At 38.0% G+C, this 19,028-nt stretch overlaps 1 protein-coding gene across 1 annotated transcript in view; it reads right to left on the bottom strand.

Moving 5' to 3' along the window:
* Window positions 1-18,726, bottom strand: part of SLC25A43 (solute carrier family 25 member 43) — a 280,959-nt gene extending 262,233 nt beyond the window's left edge. The window contains exon 1 of the mRNA XM_044057052.1: window positions 18,263-18,726. Coding sequence (XP_043912987.1) covers window positions 18,263-18,534 — 272 coding nt within the window. The 5' untranslated portion in view covers window positions 18,535-18,726. The remainder of the gene's footprint in view (window positions 1-18,262) is intronic.
* Window positions 18,727-19,028: the final 302 nt, after the last annotated feature.

A 19,028-nucleotide genomic window follows, 5' to 3' on the forward strand; every position in this document is an offset into this window, starting at 1 on the left:
AAAGACACAATGCAACTCCTTCCGACCTTCCCAATATTTTTCTAACAGTCTCAGAGCAAACATCGCATCTATAGTGCTCCTTCCCAGCATGAAACCATACTGCTGATCGCTAATCATCACCTCCCTTCTTAACCTAGTTTCCACTACTCTTTCCCATAACTTCAAGCTGTGACGGATTAGTTTTATCCCTCTGTAGTTGCTACAACTCTGCACATCACCCTTATTCTTAAAAATAGGTACCAAAACACTTTCTCCACTCCTCATGCATCTCTGACTTTCCAAGATTTCATTAAACGATCTTAAGAACTCCACTGCCATTTCTCCTAAGCACTCCATGCTTCCACTGGTATGTCATCTGGACCAACAGCCTTTCCATTCTTCATCCTCTTCAAAGCTGTCCGTACTTCCTCCTTGCTAATATGTTTCACTTCCTGATTCACTATCCCCACATCATCCAACCTTCTCTCTCTCATTCTCTTCATTCATCAGTCCCTCAAAGTACTCTTTCCATCTGCTCAACAAACTCTCCTCGCTTGTGAGTACGTTTCCCTCACTATCCTTTATCACCCTTACCTGCTGCACATCTTTCCCAGCTTGGTCCCTCTGTCTAGCCAGTCGGTACAGGTCCTTTTCTCCCTCTTTAGTGTTCAACCTTTCATAGAACTCTCCATATGCCCTATCCTTAGCCACCTCTCTCTTCGCCATGCTCATCTCCTTATACTCCTGTCTACTTTCTTCATCTTTCCGACGATCCCATGTCTTCTTCATCAGCCTCTTTCTCTGTATACTCTCTCCTGTACTTAAAGAACATAATTCTCACAAAAAAAAAAAAAAAACACAACAAAAACTCTGGTGCTTTTTTCTTACATCTACATAGAGAAATGACTGGATGGAGGCCCTCGGCTTGATCTAATAACACATTTTAAGGGGAAGCAAATAAATAAAATAACAATGAATATAATGAAATGTTTTAATCTAGCAAATATATGTTTACAGTTCAATATTGCAGTGGAAAGCAACAGTGTATCTGATTCTCATGTTTCTATGGAGGCAATCTGATAAGGGGGTAACAAAAACAGAATACTTCTTTCTTTCAATGGCTATGAGATGACGTTTTCTGAAAGCACTCAAGTTGTTTTCCACATATGGGAGAGGAATAAAGATGAGACAAAAACAGACTGCACTTAATGGAAGTAAAAGCACAGGTTGTACAGTGCTCCTTAGCATGGATAGCCTTCATTATAGATTAATTCAAGTCTGTGAGTGCGGCCATCAATCTGGGACAACTGCTGGTATTAGGAGGGTTACATTTCATTATTTGAAGATGACAGTTTTGTATGTTAGCATTAAGTTAATAGGTTCTCGGGGTGTTTAATTTTCATTAAAACAACAAGTCTTATAAGATGTGACACAAGTTCAAATGGATATAACAAGAAACAACTGTATATAAAAGATCAACCTGCCAAACATTAGTGTATACATAAAACACAAAAGCTGAAACTAGACACTTTGGGAATAACAACTTCTTATCATAATGACAACACTTTCCAATTTATCTTTAAATGTGAATGGTCTCACAAATATATATATATATATATATATATATATATATATATATATATATATATATATATATATACACACACACACACACACAAAAGAAAGAGTAGTGAAATATATTAAAAATGTAGCGTGCAAAGAGCTAAGCTACAGGAAACACATTTAGAAAGAACTGAGCATGTGAATTTGATTAAGAAAGGACTTCAGGATGGCTATTCAGCAGAATATCCGGGACAAAGGAAAATGGGAGTACTTGTATGAATTGTGAAAGGACCTCCAATAGTGATAGTAGAGGAAAAACAATAGTAGATTTGCAGTACTAAGGAGATGCTGGCAGGGGAGAAGGATTATGCTGGCATATAATTTATATTTCACCTAAAACTGCTACAGTAGAGCGTAAAAAAATCTAACAGAAATAATCAGCAGGGAATATTACTTATAGGTGAGGGCTAGAATTTGATTTGCAACAGTGACGGAGTATCTAGGGGGCCTAGAAGGGAAAAAGATTACAAAAGACAGTAGATTTTTGAAGAAATTACATTTTACAAAAACTGAGCTATGCTACACAGAAACTGCATTTCACAGGAACATGTGCGCTCAATTAAAAGTTTTGATATGCATCCATTAACTATTTCAGATCATGCGCCAACAACAATTGAAATAAAAAGGACACGCTGGCACTTCAACACCTATCTGTTAAAAAGATAGGGATATAAGGAATGGGCAGTGGAAATAAATTTGAGAGTTATTAGGGAAGATAGAAATTTCTTCTTAAAACATAACTAGAGAGTGGATTTAATTAAAGTGGATCTTAAAATAGGGTGGAAATAAGAGGGAGATATGGTTAAGAAGTAACAAGAATTATTTATTGGGACTGACAAAGGTTTGAATCTCACAGAACAAGAAGAGGCACAACTGCAGAGTACTAGAGAGAAAATAACGGACTACCTCGATAATATGCATAACTTTAGAAAGACTGCTATTAAGCAACTGTTTTTTGATAACACCAGAGCAGAAAAAACTTTTATCACAATATCTCAAGCAATAGAAAAAAAAGGAGCTGTTGCCAAGCTTAGGGACCCTATAAGAAAGAAAATCACCACAAATCCTATAAAGGTATGAAAGATATTTTGGAAACTTTATGAAAATCTGTATAAAGCAGACAAATGTAGAAAAGAAAATGCACAAATGAACATGTTTATAGAAAAAGTAAATATGCCAAGGTTAGAGACAGAGTAGGCTCCATTATTAACAGTTAGGATACCAGGAGATGAGTTAAAATTGGTGATATATAACCAATCTGCAGGAAAGCCTCCAGGAACACCTGGTATTCCTGTGGAAGTCTGGAAGCTAGGAGAGAAGAAAGTAATAAATATCTGAAAGGTTTTAACAGTATTTTGAACTGAGAAGTACCAACATCCTGGAATAAAGTTGTGGTGGCTACAATACCTAAAGATGGTAAAGGCCCATCAAATCCTGCTTCATTTAGGCCCCATTTCGATTCTAAAAGTGTTTTATGTCTATAATGGCTAAAAGAAAAGAATGGCAAAGGTGAAGAAAAAAGCTGATACATATGGATCAATGTGGTTTTTGTGGAGGGAAGGCAAACATTTGACAACATCTACAGAACAATGATAATCTAGAGGGAAGCAAAATGTAAGAAAATACCACTGTTGGTCGGTCTTGATGCAGAGAAAGCATTCAATAAAGTAGGCATTCATGAGTAGGGCATGGAAGTATCTGCATTCGATGACAAAATTATGAGGTTGATTAGGAGGATATATGAGGGATAGAGGCGAAAATTAAAATGGGACAGTTTCTCTCTGATAAGTTTTGTTTGAGCAGAGGTAGCAGGCAGGGGTGTCCACTTTCCCCTTTATTGTTTTTTTATATTTAGAAACTGCCAAAGAAAATAAGGGATTCAGAAATCCAAGGATATCAATTAGTATGGTAGTTAAGGAAAGTTGGTTTTATTTGCAGATGATTATATTTTATATCTGATTAAACCATAAAAGGGCATTTCAGTGCTGTGGAACATTCTTAAAACAGTTTCAAGTCTTTTCAGGATATAAAATGAATGAAGATAAAACAAAGGCAATAACTGTAAAGTATGTACCCTCACACGAATTGCAATACCCATATTTTTAGGACAAGATAAAATAAAGTATTTAGGAGTACAGATTAAAAAAAGATTCTGTTTTGACAGCTAAGGAATAGACTAAACAAAAGATAATACAAAAACTGAGATATTAGAAGCTCTATTTTATGGGTATGGATAGAAAGATACAAGCAGTGAAAATGTTTTAGTCCCTTTAGTTTTACATACAGGTCACGCACATTTTTATCAACCAGAGGAGAAGTTGTGGATGGCAATTAATAAAGATTTGAAGGATTTTATCAGGGTGGGGCAAGAGTTAAGTCGGATAAGCTGATCTTACCAACAGAATAAGATGGTTTGGGATTACCTGACTTGCAGCGGTATTTCAGAGCTACACAGTTAAGTCTCCTATACAAAGCAAAAGCAGAAAGTTATATTTCAAAGTGAAAAGGGATAAAGATGAAACAGGGGGAAGCTCAGGAAACAAGCACAGACTGGGATTTTGGATGCAGATCTTTAAGGAAAATAATAACGATATATAGAATATTATTGTAATAAAATAACATAATATATTACATGAACTAAGCCAACATGGGGATGGAGAACAGAGATTCTGGTAAAAGGGATGAATGCAATTAGGGGTGCAGAGAATAGGCAAGCGGAGGTCTAGAATTTACTGGAGAAAACTGGCAAAGGAGCCAGGTACTGGGATCACATAGAGGGGGAAAGGTAACGGAATGGGAAGAAGCCAAGAATTAACCTGGACTGTCTTCCAAATCAAGGATTGATATCAGAATATAGGCAAAGAGAAAGTAACAGGGGGATCCCTAAGCAAAAGACCAGCACTGGCAGAGTTTTCAGTAGAATTTAGAACAGTAGCTGCTGTTAAAAAAGAATAATTAGTACTGCATAGAAAATATTGCATGATTACTATAGGAATCAATCAGAGCAGGTTTGAAAGGATTGGGGACAAGAGATTAGAAGTGTTTGCAAAAGTATTTTATACCCCAAGAAGACTCCAAATAATTTTTCCTCTAATAAATTGCATATGTTGCAGGTGTGATAGAGAAGAAACAAACTTGGAAACATGTTTTTTGGGAGCGAAATGAATTGGCAGACTTTAAAAATTTCCTGCAGACTACTCCATCATAAATACTGGGTGAACAAACTGGTCTAACTATGGAAATGATTTTCTGAGCTGTGATACAGAATTGGAATTGCCTAGACAGAGCAAGACCTTGCTCAGTTTAATTTTGGTGGCTGTCAAAAAAGCAATTACTAGAAAATGGAAATCAAAGTCTAAACCAACTGTACTAGAAGTGAATATGGTTAACAGAGATAAAACAGCTGAAGTGGAATCTTTAGAAAATGGCAGGAGGGAATTACATAGAAAAATGGGAATTGTGGGAACAATACATGCAGAATAATGTTTTGGAGGAGGAATGAGGTTTAAGAGAAGGCAGAAATTGAATGTGCTACTTAATGTTTGACTGACAATGACTGGATAGATGGTTAAGTGATGTATAATGTTTGCAACTGAAAATATGTCAATATGGTTTGTTTTCATAGCCACCCGGCTGTGTAAACCTTGGCTCTAGATGATTGCCACTGTTGAAGTGACACACTGACCTCATGTGAAAAAAAGGGTTGCAAATGGATGGATGATTGCCTGTGTCATAACTGATAACTTAATAAAATAAATACATTTCTTGTTTTAAAAAGGGCAATACTCTGTGACACGAGGGACATAGGAGAACATTTTTTCTATTATGTTTAAATGTCTTTGTGATTTTTTTTTTTCAGAAAGAGGAGTTGTACGGGGAGTTATGTGAAGGAATGAAGTGGGGAACAGAGGAGCAAGTAGATGGAAGAGTGAAGAATTATTTGAATAAGTCATTTGGGAAAAGATGAATTGGTTCAGCAATATCCATATCCATGGGGACATAAGATGAAGAATTTAGTTGCATGGGTTATAATATTATTATTGAAGAAAAATATTATTAATATTATTATTGAAGAAAACTGGGACATTGTCATAGGAAACCCTTTTCTGATTAACATCTTAGGTGAAGCCCCAACATTTGTTTATAGGAAGGCCAGGAACATTAGAAGTTTTGTTGAATTTAAACCTAGACCATGTGAGAAAAACACTAAAAGATGTGAAACTAATTGTACATTTTGTATATTTATACAGCAAGGTGATTAGTTTTTATTGCCCTTATTTAAAGAAGATCATTAAAACCAGTGCAGGGGGTGACAGTAACACTAAAAAAGTAATTTACAGGGAACAGTGCAATGAATGTGATGCATTCTATGTGGGCAAGACTGTAAATAAACTCAAGCATAGGATTTCATGTCATCTATCAGAAATCCGCTCTGGATGTAAAAATAATGCACTAGCCAAACACCTTTCTCTTCATAAAAGACAACACAGGTTTTAAGTTCCAGATCCTGGGTCGCATAGACATGGGTGATCTTGAAGGAGACGTCTCGAATATTCTGGAGAAACATGAACTCGTGGCAATTAAAGCTGAACTCTTTTAGGAAGCCTGGACTAAACTACTACTGTTCAATTAAAAGTGCACTGGAACTTAGAAAATTGCCACATTGCTTACATGACTAATTGTATTTTATTTTATTCTATAAACTGGTTTTAAATACCATTTTAAATCAGTTGAAATTTAAGTGTATATTTTGTTTCCATCATCATACATACATTTTTTCTTATTTTTATTTTTTTCTGGTTCTTTTTTCCACTTCATTCAAAATTATGTGTAATAACAATACTAACTAATTATACAATTATATAGGTTTTTAGGGTTCTTGTACACAGACCTGAAGAAGTCTAGAAGGACGAAAGCGATCTTTGTTAACAATAGGTTATGAAAATTGAAATTGATTTTTACATGTAAAATGTATATGTATATATTTATATATATATTTTTGATTGCCAAATGAACTAAGGTTGATATACTTCCAGCCATGTAGTATATTGTCTTGGATAAAATCACAGACTTAATAATCTACTTAATAATTTGGTTAAATAAGAGGTACCACATCATTATATAAATTTTATTTAAAGTACATAAGGATTACATATTATTATGACAGCAACTAAGTAGGGCAGGACCAGCTCGAATGTCACACTGGTGGGGGAAGGGATCTGAATTTAACATGTGTACCAATAACACTTTGTTTTACAGCACAATAAACCACTCCCACGCCTGATAAAAAGTATATATACATTTAGAAAGCTTATGAGGAAATTATTACTCTATTTTTGTTTTAACTTGGATCGCTTGTCTGTGTACTTAAAAGATTTGAGACTGGAAACAGACTGCCTGCCTTGCTTGGATTACTTTTGAATACTTAGTAATGCTGTACATTTATACATTTTCTATTATTACTTTTTGTTTTGACTTAACGAGTTTACGTTAGCTACTTCTACTACTATTGTCTGATCTGATTAATATACAGTGATTAACTAGAAATATATGGACTGAAAATCTTCCACACAGAGAAGTTTCTTACACTGTTTTGGTTAAAGAGGACTCTAACATGGCAGCTAAGGACATGTGGGAAAGACTAAACTAAGGCTAATACAAAAATTAAGAATTTAGAAGAGCTTGATTTTGAATACAGATAGTAAAATGAAAGCAATTAAAATATTTCTAGTCTTTTCAGTTTTATATACAGATCAGGTGTATTTCTATCAACCAGAGGAGAAGTTGTGGGTCATAATTAATAAAGAGTTGAAATAATTTATTTGAGGAGAAGAGAGTTAAGTGGGACAAGTTGTTTCTTCCCATAAACCAAGGTGGTTAAGGACCATCCACTTTGAAGGGATACTTTAGGGCAGCTATTCCCAACTTGGGGTATGAGTACCCCCAGGGGTACATGCTTGAAAAAATTTATAATGGCAGAGAAAGGTATTTTCCGGCACACGCAGCAAAGTCTAGTCAAGTGAAAGTCCATAGCGTACTCAGAAAAAGAAGGTTGTGTGTGACTGTGCTGTGTGTGAGAACCTTCCATGAAAATCTACCACCATATTTAGGAGGGTTATACAGGAAAAGAAGAAACAGAAAAGAAAGGTAATATAGTTGGACAATGGCTCCTTTTTCAGCCACAGTCTTGTCACAGACAGTATGATAAAGAGTAAGACAAACATTGAGTTAAAACATGCCTTACATGTTTCCAATAGCTCGAATAATTTAAAGTTATGAAATGCAAAATGCTGACATTTACCAGCCAGCAGCAGTGTTTGAAGAGACTACAGTCTGCATTAAACCTGGTGGAGAAATGAATATGACACTTGCCCCTATAAGTTACTTTAGCGCCACAACACAGGGAGTAGAGTGGAGCTTTTTGCCCTGGGCCTCTGTTGAAAATGGGCTCTGTCCCAGACAGACTTTCCCAGTAACTGTTAGTCTTACGATTAGACAGTAGTGCATCCCGATCTTAGCAACTGACTTTTCTTTAGTATGTTCCTGATCTTGTTTCACTCTACATTTGTCTGTCCAATTTATTCAAATTTTCTAAGTTTTAGTTCAACCCTATTTCCATTTCTTCTATCCTTCACTCTTTCATCTTAAATATGTTATTCTTATGGAAAAACACCCTCCTGACTATATGTGCCTAGATCCTGACAGTAAACATTTTACTATTTTTTTTTCATTCAAACAATTTCCCTTTCAAAACTTGCCACATTCTTTCTGCAGTATTTCCACTAAGTGCATCACTCTAATTACTCAGTTACTATGTGACAATAGAAGGCACTGCCAGATATGCCAGGAGAAGTGGGGCAGTGGATGTGTAACATATGCCAGCACAACTAGCTGGAATTTAGTATACAATTATATGCCATTTGTGTATCAAACTGATTTGTACAGATGCTTGCATTTAAAAATGTATTGGTAAAGTTGCTTGTGTTAAAATGCATCAAAAGTGTGCCCTGCTGGAAAGAAAAGAAATGTACATGTATTATAGTAACTGAATTAAATATATATGTTTTAACAGAGAATACTGGAAGAGAAATGGTTAATCACAATCCAGCTGCTGCAAACTTTGAAAAAGCTGAAATTAAATTAGGCCATAAAGATTACATCTTACAGTTCTGTGTGTAGCCATAGACAAAATGTCTGTGAGAAGCCTGGCTAAGTAGCTCTGTGGGAGGAGTAAAATGGTTTTATGATTTCAAGCAGCTGCATCAGATCTGAGCAATGCTATCGTGTGTGTATTATTGAGACATAGGTTCCAAAATCCTGGCAGCTTCTAGTGTTGGTGACAGTGTGGGAACCAGTAGTCAGATCACCATATGTGATGTCATTTTGTAATTTACTTGGAAACAATATTCAGATATTAGAGAGAGAACTCTCTCAGTCAGACTGAGCAGTCTGTTCTTGGAACTTAAAAAGGAGGAAGACCACTCACTCACTTCATCTTGCCTTGTGCTAAGTGACTAGGGCCTAGTACTGCTTAGATTAGTCAGGAAAATATAGTAGGAATAGTTATGTATTGTTTTCTTTTTTTTTTTTTTTGCAACTGTGCAAATCTTTTCAGCTGTTTTTTTTAATATCTCCAGTGATTAAAACTCTCTGGTGTTTACTGTAAACAAATATTTTGTACTTTCAAGTTCTTTTATTATTCATTGTGACTAATCCTTGAGAGAATATTTTAACCTTCAAGAGTACTTATATCTATTGGTGGCACTGTGGCCACCCCTAAAGCCTTGCTGTTTGGTCAACATTACCATTTGTATTAATATTAACTTCACTCAGCAAAATTGGTTACCCTTTTGAGAGTCATATATTAAACTGATTGGTGGCAGTGAATCTACCTTATAGTCTGGGCAAAGTTAGTAGAGCGGGTGATCTATGCCAGCCTTTCCCAGGTGTATGTGCTTGAGAAATTTAAATCTGAAACAGTGTGTGTGTGTGTCAGCTACTTGGAGCAGGGACAGGAAGCACTAAGTCACAGAGAGGGTGCTGAACACAGTTGTGCCAGTGGACAGCCTTACTGGGGACCTGGGGAGAGACAGATATAGAGAAATCCAGACCCCGAGCTGACTGTGTTCTTTTAAGAGAAATTGTGATTGAAGAGAGGTCTGCATCTGGAAATATTGCGTGCATCCATTTGTATTCTAAGTGAACGTCATTCTCTAGTTTCAGTGGAGAAGATTTAGGCTTCTTGATTACTGGCCCACAGTGGGGACATCAAAGACCATACTGCTTCCATATACTCTGTTATTAATCAATCAATCTACTGTGCATTAGTATAGCTTTCACTTTGCAAACTTTATCTAGCAGTAATTTAACCTTTATAACCACGAGCACTGCACATCAAAAGGTAGCAAAAGTAAATTAATGAAAATCATCTCCTTAAGAACACAAACAATCTCTAGCAAGTTCCATTCTATGAAAGGTTTGTTTTTCAATCTGCAATAACTGTTGTTCCTGAACAATTTGTAAACAATTTCATACTAATATTGTAGACTTATTATTATTCCAGTCTGGTTCTGGTAAATTTTACGTCTCCAGCTACTATGATTTTTCCCATCTGTGTTTTGTGCAAGAGATGTAGAAATTCCTCTAGTTATCAGCATTTGACTTTGGAGGCCTGTACACTTTGGTAACTAATCTGTGACAATAAAAGCAGCTCTAGAATAATGTAAAGTATTGGTGTTATCATCAAAGGTGCAATAATCATATGGTCTAAAGATTGTAACAAGACCTATCATAACACCACCTGAATTTTTTGTTAGAATGTCTATTACAGAAAAAAAAAGTGTTTATAACAGAACTAACTTCTAATCATTGTTCTTCACTCATGTTTCACAACAACATCAATGTGAATGCAGCATATTTCCCATCTGTGAACTGTTAAAACTTCTGAGCTGGCCTCAGGAAAACATGCTAACCCACTTATAACGATTTTCTTATTAGTGAAGCTATATGTAGCTCGCAAATGGTTAGATCCTGTAAGTATCTCTTGGGAGGAATTCAAGAAATCTGCTATTAAACATCTACTAGCATATAAAATAGTATTGGACAAAAGACACAAAAATATGAAAGCCCGAGCAATCTGGGAACAGTCCTATAACATCTTATTAGCATAAAGCACACACACACACACACACACACACACACACACACACACACACACACACACACACACACACACACACACACACACACACACACACACACACACACACACACCTTCCACTTTTTCTTAATCCCTTCTGTTAGCAAATAGTATCCATAACTGATCAATACTGTGTGTTTGTTACTTTAAACTATGACCACAGTAGCCTACTGATACAAGGTTATCCTGTTTTTCCACCTGAGAAATTAAGAAATGACTTACAGTTTCAGAGCAGTCCTTGGTCAATTGTGATTGTTTAACACATACTTGTCTTTGTTTTGTGATTGTTTCCAGCCCCCTCATACGAGCAACTAACAGGGTCTCTACCCGCTTCGCTCCCCACCCTGCCCCCTATTCCCTCCCGCCCCCAGTGCTCCCACCTTTATTGCACTCAAACCCCTCCCATCTTTCCAATAGCCAACCACAGCGCTAACCCAACACTACCTCCTCCATCTCATATGATGTATTTTGGATGATTGGCTGGCCTTGATAAATTAATGAAGGTAGTTTTGATTTATAATACTTAAAATAGTTTTAGTAGTTTTATGTTTGATTAGATATATACCTTTTAATAGGTTTTATGCTAGGCAATGTTACATATCTTTTGTATGGCATGATAATGTTGTATACAATACTGAGCTTGACACAAAGCCACAATTAGCTGCTTATAAGTGAGTTTTTACTCTTTTTAAATTGTTTAATTAGTTGTGTAATGGCTCATTATTTAAAATAAAAGTTTTTCTATTATCGTGGTGGCTCCAGTAATTTGTTGGATTACCTCCTCCATCTTCCCACTACTATCACACCTCCTCAACTAACATGTACAAGCATACCTTTCCTATACTCACTGCATGCACTCTCCTTGCATATCTTACATCCTACCAAAGCTCCATCATTCCCCCACTCAACCACTACCACTGTACTACTACTCACACCACCACTCATGTTTCACCCAAATTCAGCTCCCCTCCCACCAGCTCAAGAACCATCCCTATGCACCCCCCACATATTCTACCAACTATATTACTCAAACATAAAGCATCCCTACAACTTAACATAGTAACCCTCCCACCATACCCATTACCCACAGAGCACAATCATAAAGATTCCCTTATAAACAAACACATTCAAAAACTGAGAAAACTAATAATCTCATGCATACCAAAACTAGCCCTAAGTGGAGACATCCACCCAACCCTGGCCCTGCCATCTCCAACCCCAATCCTCATAATCAGACTAGAAACCACAACTTCTCCCATATTACAGCCAACAGAAAGCCAAGTGACTTCCTTCTACTAAGCCTAAATATTAGTAGTATATCCAGCAAAGTCCATGAAATCCATGCCACCATAGACTTGTACTCCCCAGATATAGTCATCCTGACAGAAACCTGGCTAAAACCTCACATTACCAGTGAGCAAATACTCCCTACAGGTTATGGCATACTAAGAGTAGACCGGCTAAACAAAAAAAGAGGTGGTGTAGCTATAATATTTAAACAGCATCTAAACATCCAGGTCTTAAAATCATCAGCTCCACAAATAGGCACTGAAGAAATAATATATACCAACCTCAAAATTAACCAAAACAAAACCATCAACATAATTGGATGCTACTTCCCACCTGGCCAAAACATCCCTCCACTAGAAAACCTCCTCAGCTGGTCTACCCACCATCTCCCCCAAGAAACTATCATCTTACGTGATTTCAATATTGACTGGCAATCCTGTTCTGGCAACAATCCAACCCATCATGTACACCTTCATGGCTTCACCCAACTAGTCCAGTCACCAACCAGGATAAATAAAAACTCCAGCAAGCACACTACCCTGGATTGGATACAAGTCAGTAAGAGCCCCCAGTCATATATAACAGGCTGCTTATCAGATAGCCTCAGTGATCACTCCCCAACATTCCTACTCAAAAAATACCTATACCAAACTAAACCTGTCATCTACCGTCAAATACGTAAAAAACTAAACTTTAACCCACTCACATTCATCTCATCCCTCAAAGAATGTAACTGGCATCCTCTAAAGTACCTCAGTCTAGATGACGCAGTTGAATTTTTTAATACTAACTTCCTGAACATCCTTAATTACCATGCCCCCATAAGATTTTCCAGAACCAAAGCACAACCCTCCCCATGGCTACAGAAAACCACTAAGTCAGAAATGAAAAAACAAGGATAAAGCCTGGGAGCACTGGCGCAAAACCAAAAACCCCTCAGCTACACAGAAATTCCTAGAACTACGCAATAGAGTCAAAAAGCTAATAAAACAGGACAAATTCCAATACTACCAATTTGCCCTAGACTCCTCACAACACAGCCCCAAACAATTCTGGTCCTCCATAAACTCCATCCACCACCCAGGTAAAGTCAGTACCCCTCCTCCTAACATTCCTCACTCCTCAGAAAATATTGCTACCTCATTCAACACCCACTTCACCCAGACCATATTATCACTAGCTAAACAACACAACCCCCCTCCCCTCCAACCCACACCTTCAACTAGTAATCTCCCCACTGCCTTCTCTTTTTCTCCTGTACCTACCTCCAACATAAAAAAAAACTCTTAACTAAACTTAAACCCTCCAAATTAGCAGCAGACAACCTCCCAAATGAATACCTACAAATCGCAGCTGATGCTCTGGCCTACCCAGTATCCATCTTGATTAACCGATCTCTGTCAGAAAGTTACGTTCCCACACTGTGGAAAGTATCACATATAATTCCCCTCCACAAAGGCGGACCCTCCGCAGAACTAACCAATTACTGCCCCATTGCTATTCTCTCTCCACTCTCCAAAATACTAGAGAGATGCATACACTCTCAGGTCTCAGACTACCTCCTTACTAACAACCTCCTTTCCAGTACTCAGCATGGTTTCCGACCAAACCATAGCACCACCACTGCCTTACTCTCCTTTACTAACACTATCCCTCAGCATAAAAACAATGGCTCTCTCTCCTCTGCTACTTTCATAGACCTATCTAAAGCATTTGACATGGTCCCACACAAACAACTTATCTCTGTCCTCAATAACCTATCCTTCTCACAATCAGTCACCAACTGGTTTCAGAGTTACCTGTCTGACCGCCAACAATCCGTTGTATGGCAGAATGACATATCTCCCCAACTACCTGTCTCCATAGGGGTTCCCCAAGGATCCATCCTTGGACCCCTACTCTTCTCTGTTTACACCAATAATCTAGCCTCTGCCACCAAACATGGCACACTCATACAATATGCAGATGACTCGACCATCATCTGCTCAACCCAGTCTCTACCCAAACTGCAAATGTCACACAGGAAGCCTTTTCCTCTGTTGAAACATGGTTATCCGATGCCCAATTAATACTCAACCCAAACAAAACTAAACTACTTATCTTCCAACCCACCAAACATACTCAAAACAACTCTCACTTTAACATCACAGCAAAAGACAACACTACTATATACCCAACTGAACACACCAAATTGCAAGGAGTGGAAATTGTCAAATTTTGACATTCACATATCCATGACCATAAAAAAGTCCACAAAAAACTAGGAGCGTTATACAGAAATAAGCCAATTTCTCACCAAAGATTTCAATAGCAAATTCCCACCTTATCTCCACCCTACTTTAAGCCTCTCCAATATATACCAACCTAAGGCAATGCGATCTAAACAAACTAGAGACCTGCTACAACAAAATCGCCACAGGGGCATCCTATCGTAGTCACCACTGTCTCTCACTTGCTGAATTGGGCTGGCTTGAACTCCCTCACCTCCTTCAGTGGTATCAACTCTCACTTGCCCACAAACTAGTAAACCATCCACTAAATGTCCCATCACTCCAGAATCTACTCCAACCCTATCGCACCACCAGACCACTAAGCTCCAGCAACAAAAATCACTTGCAGATCACTAAAGCCAATAACTCTGCTGGTGAAGCACTATTCTCTTGCGCCATAGCCAAGTTATGGAACTCACTCTCACCCACAATTACCTCTGTACCATCATGCACCTACTTCAAAACTTTACTAAAAGCGCACCTAAAAACATGCTGGCTATGCCCTTGCAACTCCCACTCTAATATCATCCACCCCATCCAACCACTACCTTTCTTTCCACTCCACTAACTACCTTGATTATAGCAAGCTCAGATGCTCATAAGCCTAGTACTTATTATACAGCAGGAACTTCTCATTGTAACATTTGTTAATGTCTGTTATGTACTTCATAGATAAAGATTCTAGTTGTCTACTGATGTACTATGTTCTTCATCTGTAAATATGTTTTAAGTAATTGCTATGTTAAATTGTTAATCGCTATGTAATCCAATGTAACTACTGTCCGTTTATTTTACTGTGGAGCTTTTCTCCCCGGGCCTCCGCTGAAAATGGACCTATGTCCAGTCAGACACTCCCGGTCAACAAATTTAAATTAAATAAATAAAGCACCAGGTACACCATATCTTATGAACTAGAAGTATTCCCACGAGTACACAGCTTAACTATGGATGAAGTATCATCTTTGTATGTGCTGTTTTTAGACTAATGACATTAATTGGGAAAGCATCTTTGTATATATGGTAATTAGGTATGTTGTATGACCTATGTGTTTCTACTTTATCCACAATGTATAACATGCAAATATGGTTATTTTGTAAATATGGAATGGTTATGGTTTTCGCAAATGTAAAACAAAAATAATAATTACTGAAAAAAAAAAAAACTGAGCTGGCAAAAATAATATCTTGCGTTAGTCAAATACTGCGATATATCCGCTGCAGAAATTCTCTTCTCAAATGGACTCCATCCTGTCTAAATACACATGTCCAAAATTAGGCTTGGATGTTCTACACATACTCAGTTTGTAAAACAGCCCATTTATTCATGCTGGTATCTACCTAAAAAAAAAATATTCTCATTATCACTGACCTTTCATTTCAACATGTAATTTATGAAAATGACATCCTAATACCAGTACAAGCTATGTTATCTAAAAGTTTGTTTCCTACCAACAGTCAAGTCACGGAATCCTTTAAAAGGAAATCATTTGAACAGACCTGGATAAAAAATGCTCTATTTTTCTTACATTAAGGCATTCTAAGGCCTTACTTCCATCCTGTATCTTTACTCCTAGAAAGCATAACACTATTCAATGTTCATTAATCTCTCTGCAAATATGAGTATCTGTTCCTTTAATGACTGAATCTCCAGTTTTTAGCATATCACTTCTTTTTGGATCTGAAGAATCTTCCACCTCCAATTCTGTAAAGTCTGCTCTTTAAGTCTTTACAAAAGAATAATTTTCATTACCATTACTCCCATCAATATCACAGTTTTCACCACCTACCTAACTTGTAAAAAATTCTCACTCTCATTTTAGCAGTCTTTGCACTTCTACACACTGAAACATGTTGCCAGCTTCAGTCTTTATCTTTGTTCTTAGGATAAAAACTGTCTTTTGGTTTTTCCCGGTTAGGGGTCACCATAGCAGAACTCTGGTCCGCTAATGACTGGCAGTGAATTTTTATGGTGTCGAGTTGCTAGCCTGGCACCCAACCTTCGAGGAAGGCACACCCACTCACACACCCACCTGCATGCCTTTTAAAGTGAATTTGAACGCAGGGATCACATGCAGACTCCACACAGAAGGCCCTTCAGCCGAGAACCAAACCGGACAGCCTCTTGCTGCGAGGCGACAATGCTAACCGCTGCACCACCATGGTGGCTTCATCTTTCTTCTTAGCACAATGTTCGTTAATCCTTTCACCATATTGCGAGCAAATAACTATGGAGGAAAACATAACAGAGTGGGGTGAGGACAAGCAGAAGTTTAAACTGCAAGTAAGAGACTGCCTTCCCCACCAGGAATTGCTGGGTTATAGGTAATGAGTACAGGAAAGGGAGTGCTAAGTGGTAGACAAGCTCTGGCTGAATTTTTAGTCAAGTCTAGAACAGAAGCTCATCCCTCATTAGACCCATTATAGAATACAACATTTGGTATGCACCTCTCAAGACATCTGCAACAACTGGCCGCAGAAATACCTCACTAAAAGACTCACAGACCTAAAGCAGATGCCCTATACTGACTGCCTTAAACTCCAGCCATGTTGACACATATCGTCTACTCCGAGGCGATCTCTGCTTAACATACAAGGCCATGTGAAACCCAGAGCTGTTGGACATGCTACACTTAAAGAAATCTCAATCCCTCAGAGCCACACTCTCCAGGGATCTATACCTCATCATCACAATAAACAAAACATGCTGGAGGGATAGGTTCCTGACCCAGGGATTCCCCAGACTCTGGAATAGATTGCCCATACATGTCAAGCAGAGTGCCTCTTTGGCCCTCTTCAAAAGAAACCTTGATGATTGGATAGGAGAAAGGAAATTCACCCTGGGGATCACGTCAGCTGCCCTGCTAGACAGGGGTCCAGGGAAGTAAATAGTGTGAGAAGAAATAGCCAGGGAATTGTTATGACTAGGGCCAATAGCCTAGTACCAACCAATTCACTGTTATTCTAAGTCTGTAAGAGCAATATTTAAAAGTGTCCCTATTTTGCCCCCCCATTTGTGGCTTTGTCCAGATTTATTGCTCTAAGAGTTTGAGAAGTATGATTATCAAACATTTTGCTTAACATTTTACTACTATAAATGTACAACACGCTTTTCTAGTAAGAACGAGTTACTTTCTAGAATAAAAATAAGAAAGAGTCCCTCAAAATGAAGTACAGCAGTGACACAAAGAGCACAAAAAAAAATTCACTGGCAGGCGTTTTTAATTTCACGGCCAGTAGTGAGCGCATCCCTAACTGAGCCTCAGTGGCCTTGCAGGAAACGTCAGGTCGGCTGATACCACCAGGGATACGGTGATTGGATACTTACGGAGGAGTGAGGTTATTCCGCTCACCCCCGTGTTTTCTTCAGAAACGGCGTGCTAAACCAAAATAAACCATACTAGCTACGCCCCCATTAGGCGATCTCTTGAATCTGATGAAAGAGGAGCTTGTGATACCGCAAAAGCCGCAACCTTGTTTTTCTGTACCTTTCGACTCTACATAAATAACACTTTTTACTGATGCACTTTCCCGCTATTTCAAGCAATATATAAATACTGTTAAATATCACAATAAAACCTTCAATTGTATTTAATCAGCATTAATACATCTGGTGACACTGCGGCGTCGTGCTTTCCTTCTTAAGTTTAATCACGCGTTACACACTTCGGCTACTTGTCACACATCCTGGGTGCGTGAACATAAATTCCTGTAGACTAAATTACATCGTTATTACAATGATGCTGAAAATAATAGCATCACCAATTATTTTGAACTGATCGATCGCAATCGCATAAAGAAACAAACGGACACACAAATGCTCATTCCAAAAATGGAGCGTAGAAAATTAACACATACACTGCTCACAGATCACAGGCTTCATAGCTACCTCTAGCTAACTTACTTGTTGTATGCTGACAGTTGTATTGCACTGTAAGGCACAAGCCGGAAGCAAGCAACAAAGTTGCCTTTCCAAAAAGCCCTTAGACCCTCAGTTTCGTACACCGTTTGGAAAGTCTTGAGAAATCCCTTCTTGCAATGGAAAGTGCCCACCTGGCTTAAAACCTTGACCACATCCAGGGGTGCTGTTGTTGTCCTGCTCACAACTCCAGCAACTCCTCCACATGCCAAACTTTGCGTGCGGGTCAGTCGGTTATCCCTCATCAGGGTACCCATTCCTGGGTGGGAGATTGTCACTATTACTAATTCATACTATACATATTCAACATTTATATTATCTTCGCAAAGAAGAACCAACTACATCGGTAAAGTGAACTGAAACACCAGGCACTATAAAAAATATAGACAACTGCTAAAATTAACCATTACTGTGCTTAAGTCTAAACTATACTAAACAGAACTACTGCGCAGACGTGTGACGTCTAACGTTAGTCACACCTCTACTGCACTTGGCCAGCCTTCCCTTCGTAAAACTGAAACTTTTATCTGTGCAATTTCAGAGGTAGAGTTACCAAAATCTAAAAAATGGCAAATGTCCTGCGATTTTAAGACAAAATATGTTTCTTAAATTTTCTTTAATAGTTGCATAAAACAGTTATTTTGTATCCATAGCCGGCTTTAGGCACCAGCAAACACAAGGAGGTGAGGGTTACCACCTGTCCCACTTTGGGCAGTTGTGTCCTGTGAAAAAACTGAAAAAATGGCAGATG

The sequence above is a fragment of the Protopterus annectens genome, chromosome 15.part0 (assembly GCF_019279795.1).
Source record: "Protopterus annectens isolate FY-2018-M chromosome 15.part0, PAN1.0, whole genome shotgun sequence".
Taxonomy (NCBI): Eukaryota; Metazoa; Chordata; order Ceratodontiformes; family Protopteridae; genus Protopterus; species Protopterus annectens.